Source organism: Schistocerca serialis, chromosome 6 (assembly GCF_023864345.2).
Source record: "Schistocerca serialis cubense isolate TAMUIC-IGC-003099 chromosome 6, iqSchSeri2.2, whole genome shotgun sequence".
NCBI classification, from domain to species: Eukaryota; Metazoa; Arthropoda; class Insecta; order Orthoptera; family Acrididae; genus Schistocerca; species Schistocerca serialis.
In genome coordinates, this window is record NC_064643.1 from 271383892 (window position 1) to 271400749 (window position 16858).

General features: G+C 41.8%; 1 protein-coding gene across 1 annotated transcript in view; it reads right to left on the reverse strand.

The window, feature by feature from the left end:
- Window positions 1–979: 979 nt before the first annotated feature.
- LOC126484599 (cytoplasmic tRNA 2-thiolation protein 2-A) overlaps window positions 980–16858 on the reverse strand; it is a 103831-nt gene continuing 87952 nt past the window's right edge. Inside the window, exon 9 of the mRNA XM_050108165.1 lies at window positions 980–1543. Coding sequence (XP_049964122.1) covers window positions 1490–1543 — 54 coding nt within the window. The 3' untranslated portion in view covers window positions 980–1489. The remainder of the gene's footprint in view (window positions 1544–16858) is intronic.

The following is a 16858-nucleotide window of genomic DNA, read 5'->3' on the forward strand; positions in this document are numbered from 1 at the left end:
CGATACGATAAACCGCGATCGCGATAGTCTATAATCCGACCTTTATCAACGTCGGAAACGTGATGGTACGCATTTCTCCTCCTTACACGAGGCATCACAACAACGTTTCACCCCACAACGCCGGTCAGCTACTGTTTGTGTACGAGAAATCGGCTGGAAACTTTCCTCATGTCAGCACGATGTAGGCGTCGCCACTGGCGCCAGTCTCGTGTGAAGGCTCTGAAAAGATAATCTTTTGCATACCACAGCGTCTTCTTCCTGTCGGTTAAATTTCGCGTCTGTAGCACGTCATCTTCGTGGTGTAGCAATTTTAATGGCGAGTAGTGTAGCAATTGTAGTGTATCGTATTTATATCTATCGGCAAGAAAAAAGTTAAGTAGGCAGTTCTTTGCAGGGCCTGCAACGTGGCACGCAAGCGCAATGCCAGTCACTTGCTACTTTAGGAACGACGCGCGGAAGCAACAATCTTTTGTAATAATACATTGTTGAGACTTCATATTCAAATGCGACCATCCTATGTACTCTCAGAAACGGTCAATCTGCTTGCAGGTCTCAAACGAGACCGAACGCTGGCAATTTTATCATCAGAATGCCCCTTCCCCCAGCTGAAAATAACTTCCGAGGCAAAGGTAGTTCTCGTAGACGTCATTGATACCAAGTTTAACACTTGGTAAAAATACAAGGAAACAGGAAAGGTAAGGCTGTTCTTTGCAATATCGTTCAATTTCCACAAAAAGACTCCTTAAAACAAGTACTTCTGTCCATGAAAATATTATTTGCCGCTGTCTCGAACATAAAATTAATTTGGTTTGATTCATTGATCACAAAGATGATGGGTCGCCAATAAAATACTTTATGCCCAATAAGTAAAGTAACATACATAGAAAAACTGTCTACTTTCCAATTTAAGTAGACAGCCGCAGCATATGAAAACAAATTAACAACTATGGAAGAAAATATACCAAACGTTTCTTCCTATAAAAATTGTAGTGTAATCTCAAATAGCTTGACTTCCAGAACTCAATTCCAAAATTAAGAAATACATATACATGAACAATCAACTTTTGTCCATATAGCACCACACGAACCATAATCTTACGCTATAATGAACTCACCTGTTGTCTTCTGTTTTTTAGAGAGAAAAAATGTTATCTTTGAAGCTCGTTTCATGGTAAACAGATGACAGAAATGAAACAGTCGACACCAGTATAACGAACTGTTCATATAAGCTATTCAGCCCGAGATGAGATGTCTAAGAGCACAACTCTGACACTGACAATAAGGAAGGCACGGCAGGTTGCAAGCACGGTGCGGGCTTAGCGCAGCGCTCGCCACTGATCGAGGGCACGGAAGTCAAGAAATCCCAGCGGGCAGTTCCCAGATAAGCCGGGCAGGATAGTCGTGCTGTGGACGGCTGGGCTGTTCTGGCTGGGGGTTAGATTCCCCCCATGGGCATGGATGTGGTTGTTGTCCTGTGATTCTACCTTGATTAATACAGTTGTATAGGATAAGTCACAAGCAGTACGTGGACACAAAATTTGACCTGAAATAGAACATAGACATGATCAAAAATATAGAGATTAGAGAAAAGCAGATAAGAACAACAAAGTGATACACTCTAGATCTGGCTAAAATGGGGTACCACTTAAGAGGCCAAATTTTAATTTTAAATAAAAAAATTCTCAGAGCGTACAGCAGGCGAAAATATAACATGATGAAATTCTAGTTACTCCGAGACTTGCGAACTTTTTTCACTTAGGTAAAGCAGAGTGAAAGGGGGGGGGGGGCGACCCCCCCTCCCCCCTTTTAATCCGCCAGTGCGCACAAGTTAGGCATTTGGAACAATCTGTAATGAAATAATAGACATGCTTTCTGAGCAAATAAAAATAATTAACATAAGTGATATCAAACAGGCCAAATATTTCTCTATATAGTAGACTAAGAACGCACCAATAAAAGATAAAGGAAACGCAAATTTCATGTTGATCGAGAAGCGGACACTGAAAAAGTTCTTCTGACAGGTACGGAGAATTTGTGAATCGAAATATTTTCCCCCGTACTGGACAACTTGTGCGCTGAATTAGTAAGGAGAAAGTGAAGTTATAATACGCTGTTAAAGAGTCCTTCATAGTTTTCAGTAAACTTAAGAATAGTTTACCAGATGTTATTTCTGAACGCACAGCAAAATTCCAAGTGTGATACGAAATTGATTTAAAATCTTCCGTCCTAAGAGAATGTGTACATTTCACAGCACTTTTGGAATCTTGTGAGATTAGTGACGCACCATTCGAAATGGATTAATTTCTGCGGAAGGAACGGTTACAGTCCGTATTTCCGAATGTTGACATTGTTCTTAGAATGTTTCTATGTATGGCACTTACAAATTGTTCAGCGGAATGCTCGTTTTTGACTCTTAAAAGGCTGAAATCATACCTACGTCCCTTGTCTGAGGAGAGACTGAGCACCTAGTCCGTTCTTCACATCGATACTGACCTAACTGGTGGCCGTCTCAACTATGAAGAAATGGTTAAGGAGTTTGCTGCCATCGAAGCCACACGTAAACTTTGCTGACTGGTCAGTTTTGCTTGTTTCTTCATAGTTTTAAAATTTTCAGGTTGTAATGAGATTTTTTTATCGTATACAGCAACCAATATAACAAAAACTTTGAAATTTTACATTTCAGAATGTAATATAAATATTAGAAAGATGACAGTTAATCTCCAGATGTCAAATATCACTTTTAGTCTCATTTGACATGGGACTGCGTCTTTAATGTATCAGATACTTTAATAGAGCTCGAGTCCGGGCTCAACAAGTACTCGAAACTGAATTTTTGTAACTCGAAAGTGATTCATGAACGGGTCTTAGTTTACAAGCACCATGTCCACCAAAAGTTAGTTTGATGCTGCTATATTATTTCTACATAAAATCCACTTCCAAATGCAACGTTTGTGTTTTCTCTTCTTATTGGATTCTTGCTTAGTTCTAATCCCATAACCTGAATGATAACACCTGTGTCCATACGAATACTCTCAGCCGACATGCTGAAAAGAGTGCTACAAGAATTTTGGCTGGAGTACGTGGAAACAGTAGCACAGCGCCATCGCCGTATTAGCCGTCATGCTACTTGCTGTGGCGTCACTTTTGTTGTGTGTGGGAACCCGGCTTTCTGAATGACTTATTAACAGATAGTCAGCAGGGATTCAGAAAATATTGTTCTTTTGAAACCCAACTGGTTCTCACATGCACTAATCAGTGTTATCGAAAGGGAATCTCAGATAGATTCCATATTCCTAGATTTGTCACTCTTCCTCATAAGTAGCTTCTGTCAAATTGTATGTATTGAGTGTCGTCTCAGTTGTGCGACTGCATTTGCGATTTCTTGTCTGGAAATCCCTTCCCAATGACTGCTTCCCTTTCAAGTCTTTCGACCCTTATATTTGATTTGCAATCTGGTTTCTGTATAATAGTCCAGTAACAGCATTACAAAAAAGTCCTTTGCTTGCAAAAAATGAGGTAGATGATTTTATTTCTTTATCTTGTATATATAATTGAGAGTATGCTGAATCCAAGTTTTCGACCTCCGAAACCCTCAAAACAACTTTTTATGGCAAAAAAACAACTCTGTTCAGGTTTTCGCCTATTACTCGGAAACTGTAGATACGTCTGAAAATGTTACTCTTACCAAAATGAAAGAGCATTAAATTTTGCATCGAATGGCCTACTTCAATATCAAAATCGGTGCAGCCGTTTGGCCGGAATCAGTTGCGAAAGTTCGTTCGTTTTTATCAGTTTAGCTAAAAAGTCAGCTCCAGCGTCTGTAATTCAAGCAAGGCTACTCCAAATCAAAAATGTCAAGTTATCAAAGGTGTAGAGCATGAAATTTCACGTTACGAAGCATCTAGTCTTTCAGTTTTGGGTACTATTGAGCGTTCGTACACTTGAAAGCCAAAGTAGTTTTGTTTGTTGTTTTTTTTGTAAGTTAATGTTATTCAATGAAATGAAATTTCCAATAAGATGACATCTTCGTGTGTAGATGTATCTGTAGATCTCAATCTACTGACGTGTCTTAAACAACCGAGGCTGCCATCCCCTCCATTCGTTTGTCATTGTTTCCATTGTTAGCCGTACCAGTCTTCCTGTGTTGTGCGAGGAATGCATACAAAACTCTAATTTCCTTGTTTGAGCTTCTTTCGTTTTGCAAGAAGCGCATTTAAAATGGGTGCTTCAGATCGTATGGAGGTGTGTTTTATATGTGATAGCAGTTTGGCAGATAGTGATGTGTTTAAAGTGAAACAGAAACGACTGGAAACGCTACTACAGTCCAGTACGGATAGGAACATCGCAGCACATCGTGTGTTATTAACTGGCCTGGCTTAAGTTGAAGTGCACACTGTTTGTCAAAAGAAGTACAGTAACTACAAACTGATTAGATCGTGTTTGGTAAAAGGCATTGCACCGCCAACATCAAATTTCGATCATACAAGAAGGTATTTGATTTTTAATAAACACCGGTTTTATTGTTAGTGCAGTTGGATTCGGATCTCCATACACTGAAGATTTCTTATTTGAGACGTCCTCGATTGCAAGACTTGAGCATCCTAACACAACCAGTGAAGGATTCATCCAGCTCATCTCTGGTAACGCCGATTTTAACATCTGCATGATTTTTAGGTTGAATAACTTCCATTCCGTGGGAGAAATCAAGGCAATCATTCCCTACACAACTAGGGTGTCTGACAAGTGCATTGATCAGGAAAGAAGACGTTCAACTTCTGAATTTTTGTCTACTCAATTGATGCTTCTCAAAACGGAACAGAATCTTCTGAAAGATTTCATAGTTTAAAGACACCAGGTTCTTCATCAAATATCATTTTCGATGAAGGTACAAATGCTGCAGTCTCACAGGAGAAGTTTCTCGCAAATAAAATCAACAACAACCATTTGATTTTTATGCTCACAGGGAAATTTGGGGATGGAGGTATTCAAGTGCTTCAAGCAGAAGATGTGGATTCATTAATTGTGGAAACAGCTATTTCCCAAACTGTTGAGTCTGACAGTATGGCAATCGTAATTGAAGACATTGGCGTGCCTGTCCTCCTAACGGGTCGAGGAAACAAGTACTTGTACTTCCAAGATCTGGGAAGAGCGAAATCGGCAGAAGTGTGGTACTCCAGTAATTCTTTCAATTTTGATCACACATTTACTCTTTTCAACCATCCCTTCATAGGATGTGATATCACACCCTCTTTTTTTGGCCAAGGAAAAGGGAATTTACTAAACCTTATGGAGCAACAGCCACGCCCCCAAGCGCAAGCTGCTGAATTTGTTAAACCCTTAGTTCCTCAAAATGTAGGAGCACAGATAGGAAAGCAGCCGATGTTAGCACTGCATGGGAATTCCAACTACGGGACTTTGGACAGCGCAGGCACGAGCTTTTTCTAAGGTCTGCTCTGAGAAAATCTTTCAAACGTGAAAGGCTATAGTCAACATCAAATGCGGCAAGGTGGCACTCATTGCGATCCTACCATCAAATGCAGTCTTTGAGGGAAAGAAAACTTATCCATGCCAGTGGGGCTGGAAGAAAAATTTATCAGACTTGTTTCCCGTGACAATGACGAAAGATTCGGCACCACCCAAACTATTGAAGGCACCACCCAAACTATTGAAGATGATTTCCTGCACATGTAAAACAGAATGCACAGCAGTATGTGGATGTCAGAAATCTGGACTGAACTGCTCTTCGATGTGCAAACACTGTTGTGGTTTACCTTGCGAGAACGGCCTAGATATCGTGCTCGCCAAGGATGAGGAAGTGCTAGAACGTATCTTCCAGGACGAGGAATTTGGTGAAGCTGTCACAATGGATCTTGAAGATCTGAGGATGGGCAGGGCCTGCTGCAGTCTCCCAAACGACCTCGATGGAACATAATTTGATAAAATGTTGATCTCTGATATTTAAATTTCTTTGTAATGTTGTCATACACTTTTTTGTTCAGATGGACAAATTTTTATAATACTCATACGTAAATACATATTGGCCATTACTACGTAGTCAGTTTTTATTTTAGCAACCCACACTTACCAATTAAGGCATGGATAAAAATACACATGAATGAAGAAAATTAAAGATATATACACAGATAACACGTATGTACTCATAAGACAGCGGTCTTCCTACTGGACATTTCATTTCACCATGCAACTTTGGTTTCAAAGAAAGAAAACAAAATGGAATTACTTTGGCTTTCAAGCGTATGAACACTTCATAGTGCCTAAAACTGAAAAGCTAGATGTTTCTGTAACATGAAATTTCATGCTCTACAACTTTGATAACTGGACATTATTCATTTGCAGTAGCTGTTTTTGAGCTACATGCATTGGAGCCCCCCCACCCCCCCCTTTTTTTTTTAAAGCCAAGTTGGTAAAAAGAACGAACTTTGACAACTGATTACGTCCAGTCAGCTGCAACGACTGAGACATTAAAGTAGGTAATTCGACGCAATATTTAATGCTCTTTCAATTACATTTTGAGTAGAATCCATAGTATCCGAGTTATAGGTGAAAACCTGAAAAAAGTACAAAAATTTCTTGAGTTTTTGGCAACAAAAAGTTGTCCCTAGGATTTTGGAGTCGAAAACTTGGATTCAACATACTCTCATTGATACACACAAGATTAAAAAAATAAAATCTCCTATCCAGTTTTTTGCGCAAAAAGAACCCCATTACTATTCTATAAGTTGTAGATAACTTTTCGCTCCCTGTATTTTATGCTTGTTACCTTTAGAATTTCAAAGAGCGTATTATAAGTTGGTTGGCTGATTGGTGGTTAAGGGATTGAAGAACAAGGTCATCAGTCCCTTGATCCAGGGGTCCATTATATAGTCAAGGCATTAAAGAATACTCACTATTCAGCAGAGTATAACCCCTAAAATTGAAAACAGAGTGGCAGAAAAGGAGACACAGTCAATGCATTAAAGCACACTCGCTGTTCAACAGGATACTACCCCTAAAGAGGAAAATAGGGTGTGGCAGAAAAGGAGGCAAACCACATCTAAAAAAGGTAGCTTAGAAGTCTGCATCTGAGAATTAAAACGTTTTCACAGGGAATCATTTCAACAATCTGTCAATACCAAGCAAAGAATTCTGAAGAACACGCTTAGCATGGAGGGCCAAAAAGAGGGAGCATTCTGCCAAGATATGTTCTACTGCCTGTAAGGTTCCACAACCAGAACGTGAGGCAGCTCCTTACGAAAAATAAAACTACGGGTTAGTGCGGTATGACCGATTAAGAGGCAACATAGGATAGTGGATTCCTTCAGCGAGGAATGTGAGGAGGAGCCCTATACAACAATAGTCTCCCTGACAGTGCGGAGTTGATGAATGGGGACAGTAGCCCACCACATGTTGTTCTATGTGAGTAGAGACCTTATTTGCATCTGCGAATTGACATCTGGTATTGTCAAAGAGAATGGAGGGAGGCGAAGTGAGAAATCCCTCCTCTAGCCAAATGGTTGGCCATTTCATTCCCAGGGATATCCACACGGCTTCGGATCTTGAGAAAGACAACCAAGCAAGCAGTATGACTATGTTCAACAAGAATAGCAGAGACCACAGGGTGACAATAGTTAACATCAGTCAATGCCCTGGAGACTGTTCACTGAAAACCTTGTAGGTGGGGTAACCACAGTTATGAGTATTCATCTTGGGTATTAATAACTGCTCCAGCTGTATTTAGTCGTTTATTACTGGATCATTACTGGTTTCATGGCACTAAAAGTCACATCTTCAGGTGAACACATGGTTAAAACATTAGAGTGGAAAAGTTAGGAATCTTTTTACCCAACATTCATTGTCCATCAAAACAAACCACCACTAAAAGACAATATATCATAGATTAAAAAATGCCACATTCCAATATAGTGGATGGGTCCAAAACAAATTGTACCACAGTGATCGCTTCTCCGATCTAGACAGAACTGCATACAGGGGACACAGTCACAAAGTCATCCAGTAATAAAGGGCTAAATAAGCTGAAGCGTGTATTAATAGCCAATATGACTCTTCACTGAGTCACTACTTATTAAAATGTAGTCAACAGTGGCCCTTTAATAGTTATCAACTCCACCATAAAAACACTGTATGTTTCCAGCAACGAATAGTATTCCTGACCTGTGCAGGCAGTGTAAAAGCATATCTCATTTTACCCACAATGAGCCCTCAGTGTAAAAGATGGTAGCATCCTGAAAGTGCTGAATGTTGAAAGGTCATGGGAGAGACTGGAACTTTAGTACCTTGAAATTTCTTGGTTTGTGTACCAATCCAATTGGGGGAGGGGGGGGGGTGGCCACAAGCAACCATGGGGAGTGCATTCCAGGGAGAAGAGACTGAGGTCCTAGCAGGCGGCTGTGACATGAATTCTAACTGATAATCCCACCAGAGGATGGGTATCCGGGGTCAATGTCCTCCCTATGCAAAAAGAATGAGATATGTTGGGTGATCAGCAAAGTATCGAATAGCAGTTGCATAGGACACTAACTGTTGGTATTATCAGAACTAAAGAGGGAAGATTGCCACTTTGACAAAGAGACTGTCTCACGACTAGTTGGGAAGGCATCAGTGGCCAGTCGTGTGACATGATGATGGATGGGGGTCCAATAATTTCAAAGCTGAAGGTACTGCTGAGCCATAAACCTGGTAACCAGACAGGATGAGACCAGAGCCTAATAAATACAGAAAAGTGTAGTATGATCTGTACCTCAAGAGGTATGGGGAAGGAAGCAGAGTGGTAAGCTTCTGTATGCAGCTAGTCTTTAAGCAATGAGTGTGGGGCAGCCAAGTCACCTTTTTATAAAAAGGACACCCAAAAAAAAGGGGGGGGGGGGAACTGTGCAACAATGTCCAAGGTCTGGGTATCCAAGTTGAGTTCTGGGTCGTAATGTACCACGGTACAACAGAAACGCATGACCTGTACTTCTGCAGGAGAGAAATGGAATCCATGGGAAAGTGTCCAAGTGGAGGCTCTTAAGGTGACAGCTCAGAGTTGATGTTCAGCCAAGGCTACTGAGTGGATGCTGTACCAGATGCAAAAGTCGTTGGCATATAGCATGGGACTAACTAGCAATCCACCAGAGGTCATTAGCCAATTGATGGTAATGAGTAAGTGTGTGACAGTGCAGAGCCCTGTGAAGTGCTGTTCTCTTGGACCCGTGGAGAGCTAAGTGAAGTACCAACACTAACCCAGAACAAAAAGGGATAAAAATCGACAAATAAGAATCTGTAGGGAGATTCAAAAGCTCTATAACGTAGCGTAAATAAAATGTGATTACACCAAGCAGTGCTGTTTTCCTTACGTAAGTCAAAGAAGACTGGTGATAGTATTTTAAAAAAGCCTGTTGGATTCCTGTTTCCAACCTAAAAGGTTGTAGGTTGTGGACCACCCATCCTAGTAACCACATCAGAGGGAGGGAAAAGGCCATAAGATTTGAGAATTCAGGATAATCTGCAGGCTACCATCTTTTCAACCAGTTTGCAAAGCATGTTGGTGAGGCTAACTGGTCAGCAACTATTGAGACACACTGGGTTTTTGCCTGATTTAATGATGGCCCAGCGATACCACCATGTCACTACAAAGGATAGACACGTTCAAGCCAAATATGGTTGAACACCCATCCATTATGAACTGAATCAGGGCCTGAAGCCATATCGTGAGATGAGGCAAGAGCCTGAAGTAGTTCCCTGTCAGTGAACGGTTCATTCTATAGTTTGGCTTGGTGGGGGCTGCAAAATAAGAGGATGTCTTCAACTTGTCATTTCTGCATTAGAAAGGTAGTATAAGAAGAGGACACTGATGCTGTTTGAAAGTGGGCAGCAAGCTGTTTATCAAGAACCAATGCAATAGTACAAAGACCAACCTGAAGGACAAAGCCCAAAACTGCTATTGAACTTTGGTGGTCCAGAAAAGTACAAAGCTTGGCCCACATGTGGGAGGAAGAAGCATGTGTTCAAAAGGAGGAGGCATAGAACTCCAATCATTCCTTCTTAGTGCATTTAATTAGATAGCAAACCTTAGTTCAAAGTCACATACAAGTGCTCCCGTGACCTGTGGAGGATAACGCTAGAGACATTACAGATCCTGAATAGTTGTTCAATGTCTTTGGTCCACCATGGGACCAGCTGGTGATGCAGAGGTTTTGTAGAAAGGAGAATAGCAGCTCCATCAGTGCGGGTTATCGTGATGGAGAAGTCGTACACAACTGCAATGATGCAGTGTGGCAGAGAGAGGATGGAGGTAATGGCAGAGGAATACAACTGGCAGTTGGCTCTTCGAAGCACCCACCGTGGAAGTTGTTTCCATCTGGTGGTGGCAAGGAAGTGATAGATTCACCTGAAAGTGGTCTCTTTCACAGGGATCATCATGTAATAACTAATGTAGCAAGGCCATGAGACTGGGGGGGGTGAGACTGTTAGGTCAACAGCTGAAAAGGTGCCGTAGGCAACACTGCACTGGGTAGAAGTACCATAACTGAGGAAACACGGATCATGCTTGATAAGGAGCTGGTTAGTCATACAGCCCCTACCAGACGAAGAGGTACTCCCTCACAGGGAATGATGCTTATTGAAATTCCCAATCTGGAGAAAAGGGTCAAAGTTGTTGAACTAATGTGATCAACCCAGCACAAGTAAGTGGCCTGCCTGGTGGTAAATAAATGTTACAAATTGTGACTGCTAAGTTTGTTTTCAGTTGCACCACTATTGCTTCCAACATGGTACAAAGGGAAATCCACTCATGTATGACATATGTGTGAACCATTGTATAGACCCCTCCAAATGTACTCTTGGGTCGAGAATAGTTTCAACAAAATGCACAATAACCACAGAGTGTTGGAGAATGGTCATCAGTAAAGCATGTTCCTTGTAGAGCAAAGCAAATTGCAGTAGTGCTGTAATTCCAGCAGGTGACAGTAAGATACATTACATTTCCACTGAATAATCACATTACGTGTGGCCAGTTTAGGTGTGAAGAGGCCAAGAAAAACAGTTACACTCCAAGATCACTGCCTGGGGGTGGACAGTGGTAGTCCAGGTGGGAGTAGGAAGTGAACATGTTGGAGAAGTTTTTGAGGTGGCATTGTGCATGCTGCTCTAGTTCCTGGAAGGCAAAAGTTTCAATGTGTAAGATGGGATCCAGAAATTTGAAATTGAACAACAGCAGACTTTTACCAATGGAGAGGAGGTATTGGAAGGAGGGTTGGGCCTGATTGACATGGTTTTGCCACAAGTCATTGTGAAAGGAGGGGTTGCAGCTGGAGAAGGATAATTTGATGGTAAGGCCATTTGGGGGGTTCCATGAGCCAAGCAACAATGCAGGAACAGTATGTGGGACTGGATTTTGTCTAAGGATAAGGAATTTTTTCTTTATTGATGCAGATGGAAGATGGAAAGCGTCTATGGTGGAGGATAAAAACGTGTAAAAATATTTAAATAGTGTAGAAATATGCACAAAAGAATGCACAAAATACACCAAAATATTTGGGAAAATACAAAAGTAGCAGAATGCATGAAGTAAGGGGAAACAAGATGAAATCTGAGGGAGAACTCCAATAGGGAAAGGTGACGACAAACTACAATAGATGTGGGCGGATACGTATGAAGAAGAGGGACAGGAGATGTGTCTATATCAGATGAAATTAGTATGTGTGGATTGTAATACGAGAGGAGATAGAGTGAGCGCTGGATAGGGGTTGGTAGGATGAGGTAAAAGCTCATGTGTTACATGAAGGTATGCAAAGTAACAAGCGAGAGTGACGCAAGAGAAGAGTGATCATTTTGAAAGTCTAGGATTAATGATATCAGCAGGAGTAATGTGGGACATGAGATGCTGCACCAACACTCAGTGCAGTCTTGTAATCATTTGTTGTGTGTGGACAAGACGGTTGTTGCAGTGTGGCTCAGAAGTATGCGCATGCATTGCAGTTGGAAGGTGACAGAACACAGTAAAGAAGAGAAAGAAAAGAATGAGCATTGAGTATAGTAGTGTTAGAACACAGGAAAACAGTACTGGGCTATGGGAAGGAAGAAAAACCATAAGGTAAAATCAAACAATGGAAAATCCAGGATGGAATAAAGACAATAGTATGAAAAGGATAGATTACTACTCGCCATATAACACACATTCATGCAAATGCAGCTCACACACACATGGCCACTGTCTGTGGCTACTGAAACCAACTGTGAGCAACTGCACATAATGGGAGAAGCAATCTGGATGGCATGGGTAAGGGTAAGGAGGAGGCTGTAGCAAGAGGAGAAGGGAGAGCAGGGTATGGGTGGGGGACAGTAAAGTGCTGCTTCTGGAAGCATACAGGGATGAAGTGGAGGGAGTTTAGGGCAGCTAGGTGCAATTAAGAGGTAAGACGGAGAGAAAGGGGAAGGGAGGGGGGTTGGAAAAGGAGAGAAATAAAGACTGCGAGTGTCCTTGTGGAATAGAAGGCTGCGTAATGTTGGAGGGAAAACAGGGAAGGGGATAGGTGAGTGAAGGATAATTACTAACAAAGATTGAGACCAGGAGGGTTACGAGAGCATAGGATATGTTGCAGGGAGACCCCATCTGCACAATTCAGAAAAGCTGGTGATGGTAGAAAGGATCCAGATGGCACAGGCTGTGAAGCAGTCATTAAAATAAAGAATGTTTGTGTTGGGAAGTGTACTCAGTAACTAGGTGGTCCAGTTGTTTCTTGGCCATAGTTTGTCAGTGGCCACTCATGCCAACAGACAGCTTATTGATTATCATGGCCATGTAGAACAAAGCACAGTGGTAGCAATATAGCTTGTAGATCACTTGACTGGTTTCCAAGGTAGCCCTGCCTTTGATGAGATACATGGCACTTGAGACTGGATTGGAGTAGGTGGTGGTGGGAGGATGATGGGACAGGTCTTGCATTTAGAACTATTACGGGGATATGAGGCAAGAGGCAGAAAGCAGGGGCAGTATAAGGATGGAAGAGGATTATGTAAGTTTGGTGGGCAGCAGAATACCACTGTGGGAGGGGTGAGGCAAATAGTGGATAGGACATTCCTCATTTCAGGGCACAATGAGAGGCACTCGAGACCCTGGCAGAGAATGTGATTCAGTTGCTCCATTCCTGGGTGGTACTGTGTCACAAGGGGAATGTTCCTCTGTGGCTGGACAGTGGGCTTTTGAAGGTGGTGGGTGACTGGAGAGATAAGGCTTGGGAGATCTGTTTCTGTACAAGGTTGGGAGGATAATTACTGTCTGTGAAGACCCTTGGTATATTTTGGGAGGGCGCGTCACTTCATATGTGACAGCCACTGGTGAATAGACTGCTTGTAAGGGGCTTCTTGGTATGGAATGGGTGGCAGCTGTCAAAGTGGAGGTTTGACATAAGCAGAAGTACTAATGTAGCAATCTTTTGAGTGGAGTCAGCATTGAGGAAGGTAGCTTATTGGGTTGAGGAGGACCAGATGAAATGAATGGGACAGATGATGTTGAAGTTCTGGAGAAATGTGGACAGGGTGTCCTCACCTTCAGTCCAGATCACGAAGATGTCGTCAGTGAATCTGAACCAAGTGAGGGATTTGGGCGGTTAAGAAGTTTTGCTGTAGATGTTCCACAAATAGGTTGGCATAAGATGGTGCCATGTGGGTGCCCATTGCCATACTCCAGATTTGATTGTAGGTGATGCCTTCAGAGGAGAAGTAATTGTGGGAGAGGATGTAGTTTGTTATGTTGACCAGGAAGGAGGTTCTAGGTTTGGAATCTGTCTGCCATTGGGAAACATAGTGTTCAGTAGCTGCTAGGCCATGGGCATTATGGATGTTAGTGTAAAGGGACATGGCATCAATAGTGATAAGCAGGGCACCTTGTGGTAAGGGAACTGGAGCTGCAGAGAGTCAGTTACGAAAATGGATGGTTTCTTTTATAAATATTGCACAGAAACAGATCTCCTTGCCATCTCTCTCCAGTCGCCCACTGACTCCCACTGTCCAACCACAGAGGAGCATTCCCCTCGTGACTTATTACCACCCAAGACAGGTGCAACTGAATCAGCCACAAGCATCACGTGTCCCATCAAAGGCATGGCTACCTGTGAAACCAGTCATGTGACCTACAAGCTAAACAGCAACCACTGTGCTTCATTCTATGGGAGCATTACAACAAACAAGCTGTCTGTCAGCATAAATGGCCACTGACAAACTGGCCAAGAAACAGCTGGCTAGTCTAGTTGCCGAGCATGCTGCCCAACACAATGTTCTTCATTTTAATGATTGCTTCACAGCCTGTGCCTTCAGAATCCCTGCTCCGCCCTGCCCCAGCCTCTTCCTTACCATTACCCCCACAACCCACACTGCTTAACCCATCATGCGCACTTGCTCACAGCTTGCCCTCTGCAAATGGTTCAAATGGCTCTGAGCACTATGGGACTTAACTGCTGAGGTCATCAGTCCCCTAGAACTTAGAACCTAACTAATCTAAGGACATCACACACATCCTTACCCGAGGCAGGATTCGAACCTGCGAGCGTAGCGGTCGCGCGGTTCCAGACTGTAGCGCCTAGAACCGCTCGGCCACTACGGCCGGCTGCCCTCTGCAGCTAGAGGCAGTGGCCAGGTATATATGAGCTCCATTTGCATGAATTCGTGGGTGTATGTTGTCCGTTTCACAAGGCCTTCTGGTCGACAGCTTACATATTTAGTAGTCTTTTCATTATTCCTGTCTTCAACTCAACATCTCTGTTATATGGTGGATAGCAATCTATTCTTTTCATAATATTACTATTATTCCACACTGGATTTTTCCTTTGTTTGAACATTTGTATAAGATTATTTAACAATTGTGAGTGGATATCAGATGACCATTTACCTCTTTTGCACGTTTTCTTGTATATTGGTACAGAAAAGAATCTTTTACAAAGTCCGTATGGAAGGGGCTTTTTGCTATGGAACGGGTGGTAGCTGTCAAAGTGGAGGTATTGCTGGTGGTTGGTAGGTCTGATATGAATGGATGCACTAATGTAGACATCTTTGAGCTGGAGGTCAACATTGAGAAAAGTGGACTGTTGGATTGAGGAGGACCAAGTGAAGCAAATGGGGGAGAACGTGTTGAAGTTCTAGAAGAATGTGGATAGAGTGACCTAACCCTCAGTCCAGATCACAGCAATGTCATAATGGATTTCAACCAGGTGAGTGGTTTGAGTTTTTAGTGGTTAGGAGGGATCATGAATGAATTTCAACCAGGTGAGTGGTTTGAGATTTTGAGTGGTTAGGAGGGATTCCTCTAGACGGCCTATGAATAGATTGGCATAGCATGGCGTTGTTTGAGTGCCCATTGCCATGCCCCACATTTGTTTCTAGGTGATGCCTTCAAAGGAGACTGCATTGTATGGCTCACATGTAGCCCAGTAAATATTGTAATTGAATATATAAAAAAACCTACTCTGAAAGTTTGCATTATTTTTTTCAAACATTGGTTGGTTCTGTTAAAGTAAATATTGTGATCCAAACTCCCAAAAGTGTCACCGCTGTCTACATGCAAGCACAGACAATAATCCAACAACATGATAAAAATAATCATGTAGGTAATGTCTAGATATGGCCAGCCCTGTTTTTTAAAAGATGCAATCTTGCAGCTTGCTGGCAGTACCAAGGTTAACATAACGTACTTGGTGTAAGGGGATAACATGTGTAGGCACTTGTGCACTACAGTCACAGAACAAGAAACTATAGACATTTCTAACTAAAACTTGCATCTGCGAAACAGAATGAACGCTGTCAAGTAGAAGAATTTATAACACTGCTTATGGTAGCTCTATCTTAGAATTACTTTTCCTCTGATAATCACGTTGTGTATGCACGAGCAGTGTTTACCAATGGGACTCTATCTGGCAAAGACACTTGCTAACATTTTCCTACATAATTTTGAAAATAAAAAATTTTCAATTCTCATACTGAACAGAATCATAACACACACTATTCTTACAATGTGGGTGACACATGGATTCTGTTCAAGGGATAAAAGAGATGGAGTAGATTAACTATTTTACATTTTAACAATAGCCATAAAAAATCTCATTTATACAATTGAATATGAACAGAATAAGAAAATGAGTTTTGGTGACACTAAGGGAAATTGCCTTGAGTAATGGCTACAAACCAACAATATTTGACATACCAATAATAAAAGTGCCTGGATGGAGAAATGCATAAAATAAGGTAAAGCAATGACTCAAAAATGTAACAGACTACAATGTTCACTCTAGCTGTTAAGCACTAGCTCTTTTTCTAGCAAAAGGAGATGTATTCTCGCACACAACCAAGTGGGCACCTAAATGTACACTCCTGTGGCAAGGCTTGCAATGGCCAAAGGACTGTGCGTGTGGGTGTCTGTGTGGTTGCATGTATGAATGTGTATACTTTTGCTAGAAAAAGAGCCAGTGTGAATCCTGTTTCCTGTTATGTGTTTCTGTGTTCCACGCATCAATTCACTATAGATGCTTGACATATTTTACATGAGAAATTGTGTAGAATACACGATGATGATAAAATGTAATGTGGCCTTAACAAAGATATGTAACAACAAAGAAAAAACATATTTCGTCATTTCATCATATTGGAGTCCTGTACCTGATAAGACAAAATACTATATTCAAAAGCCTCACATCCATCAGGCTTCATGTCACAAAATATTCTCATAACACAAATTTGCCACCCTCTTGAACAATGATCTAATTTTTCCCCAAATTCAGTGGCTACAGGCCCGAATTTTGTTAACTGTGACAAGACAATCAGAAGTTCTGGAATGAGATCTAGGGAACTTGTGCTTTTTTTCATCCACAGC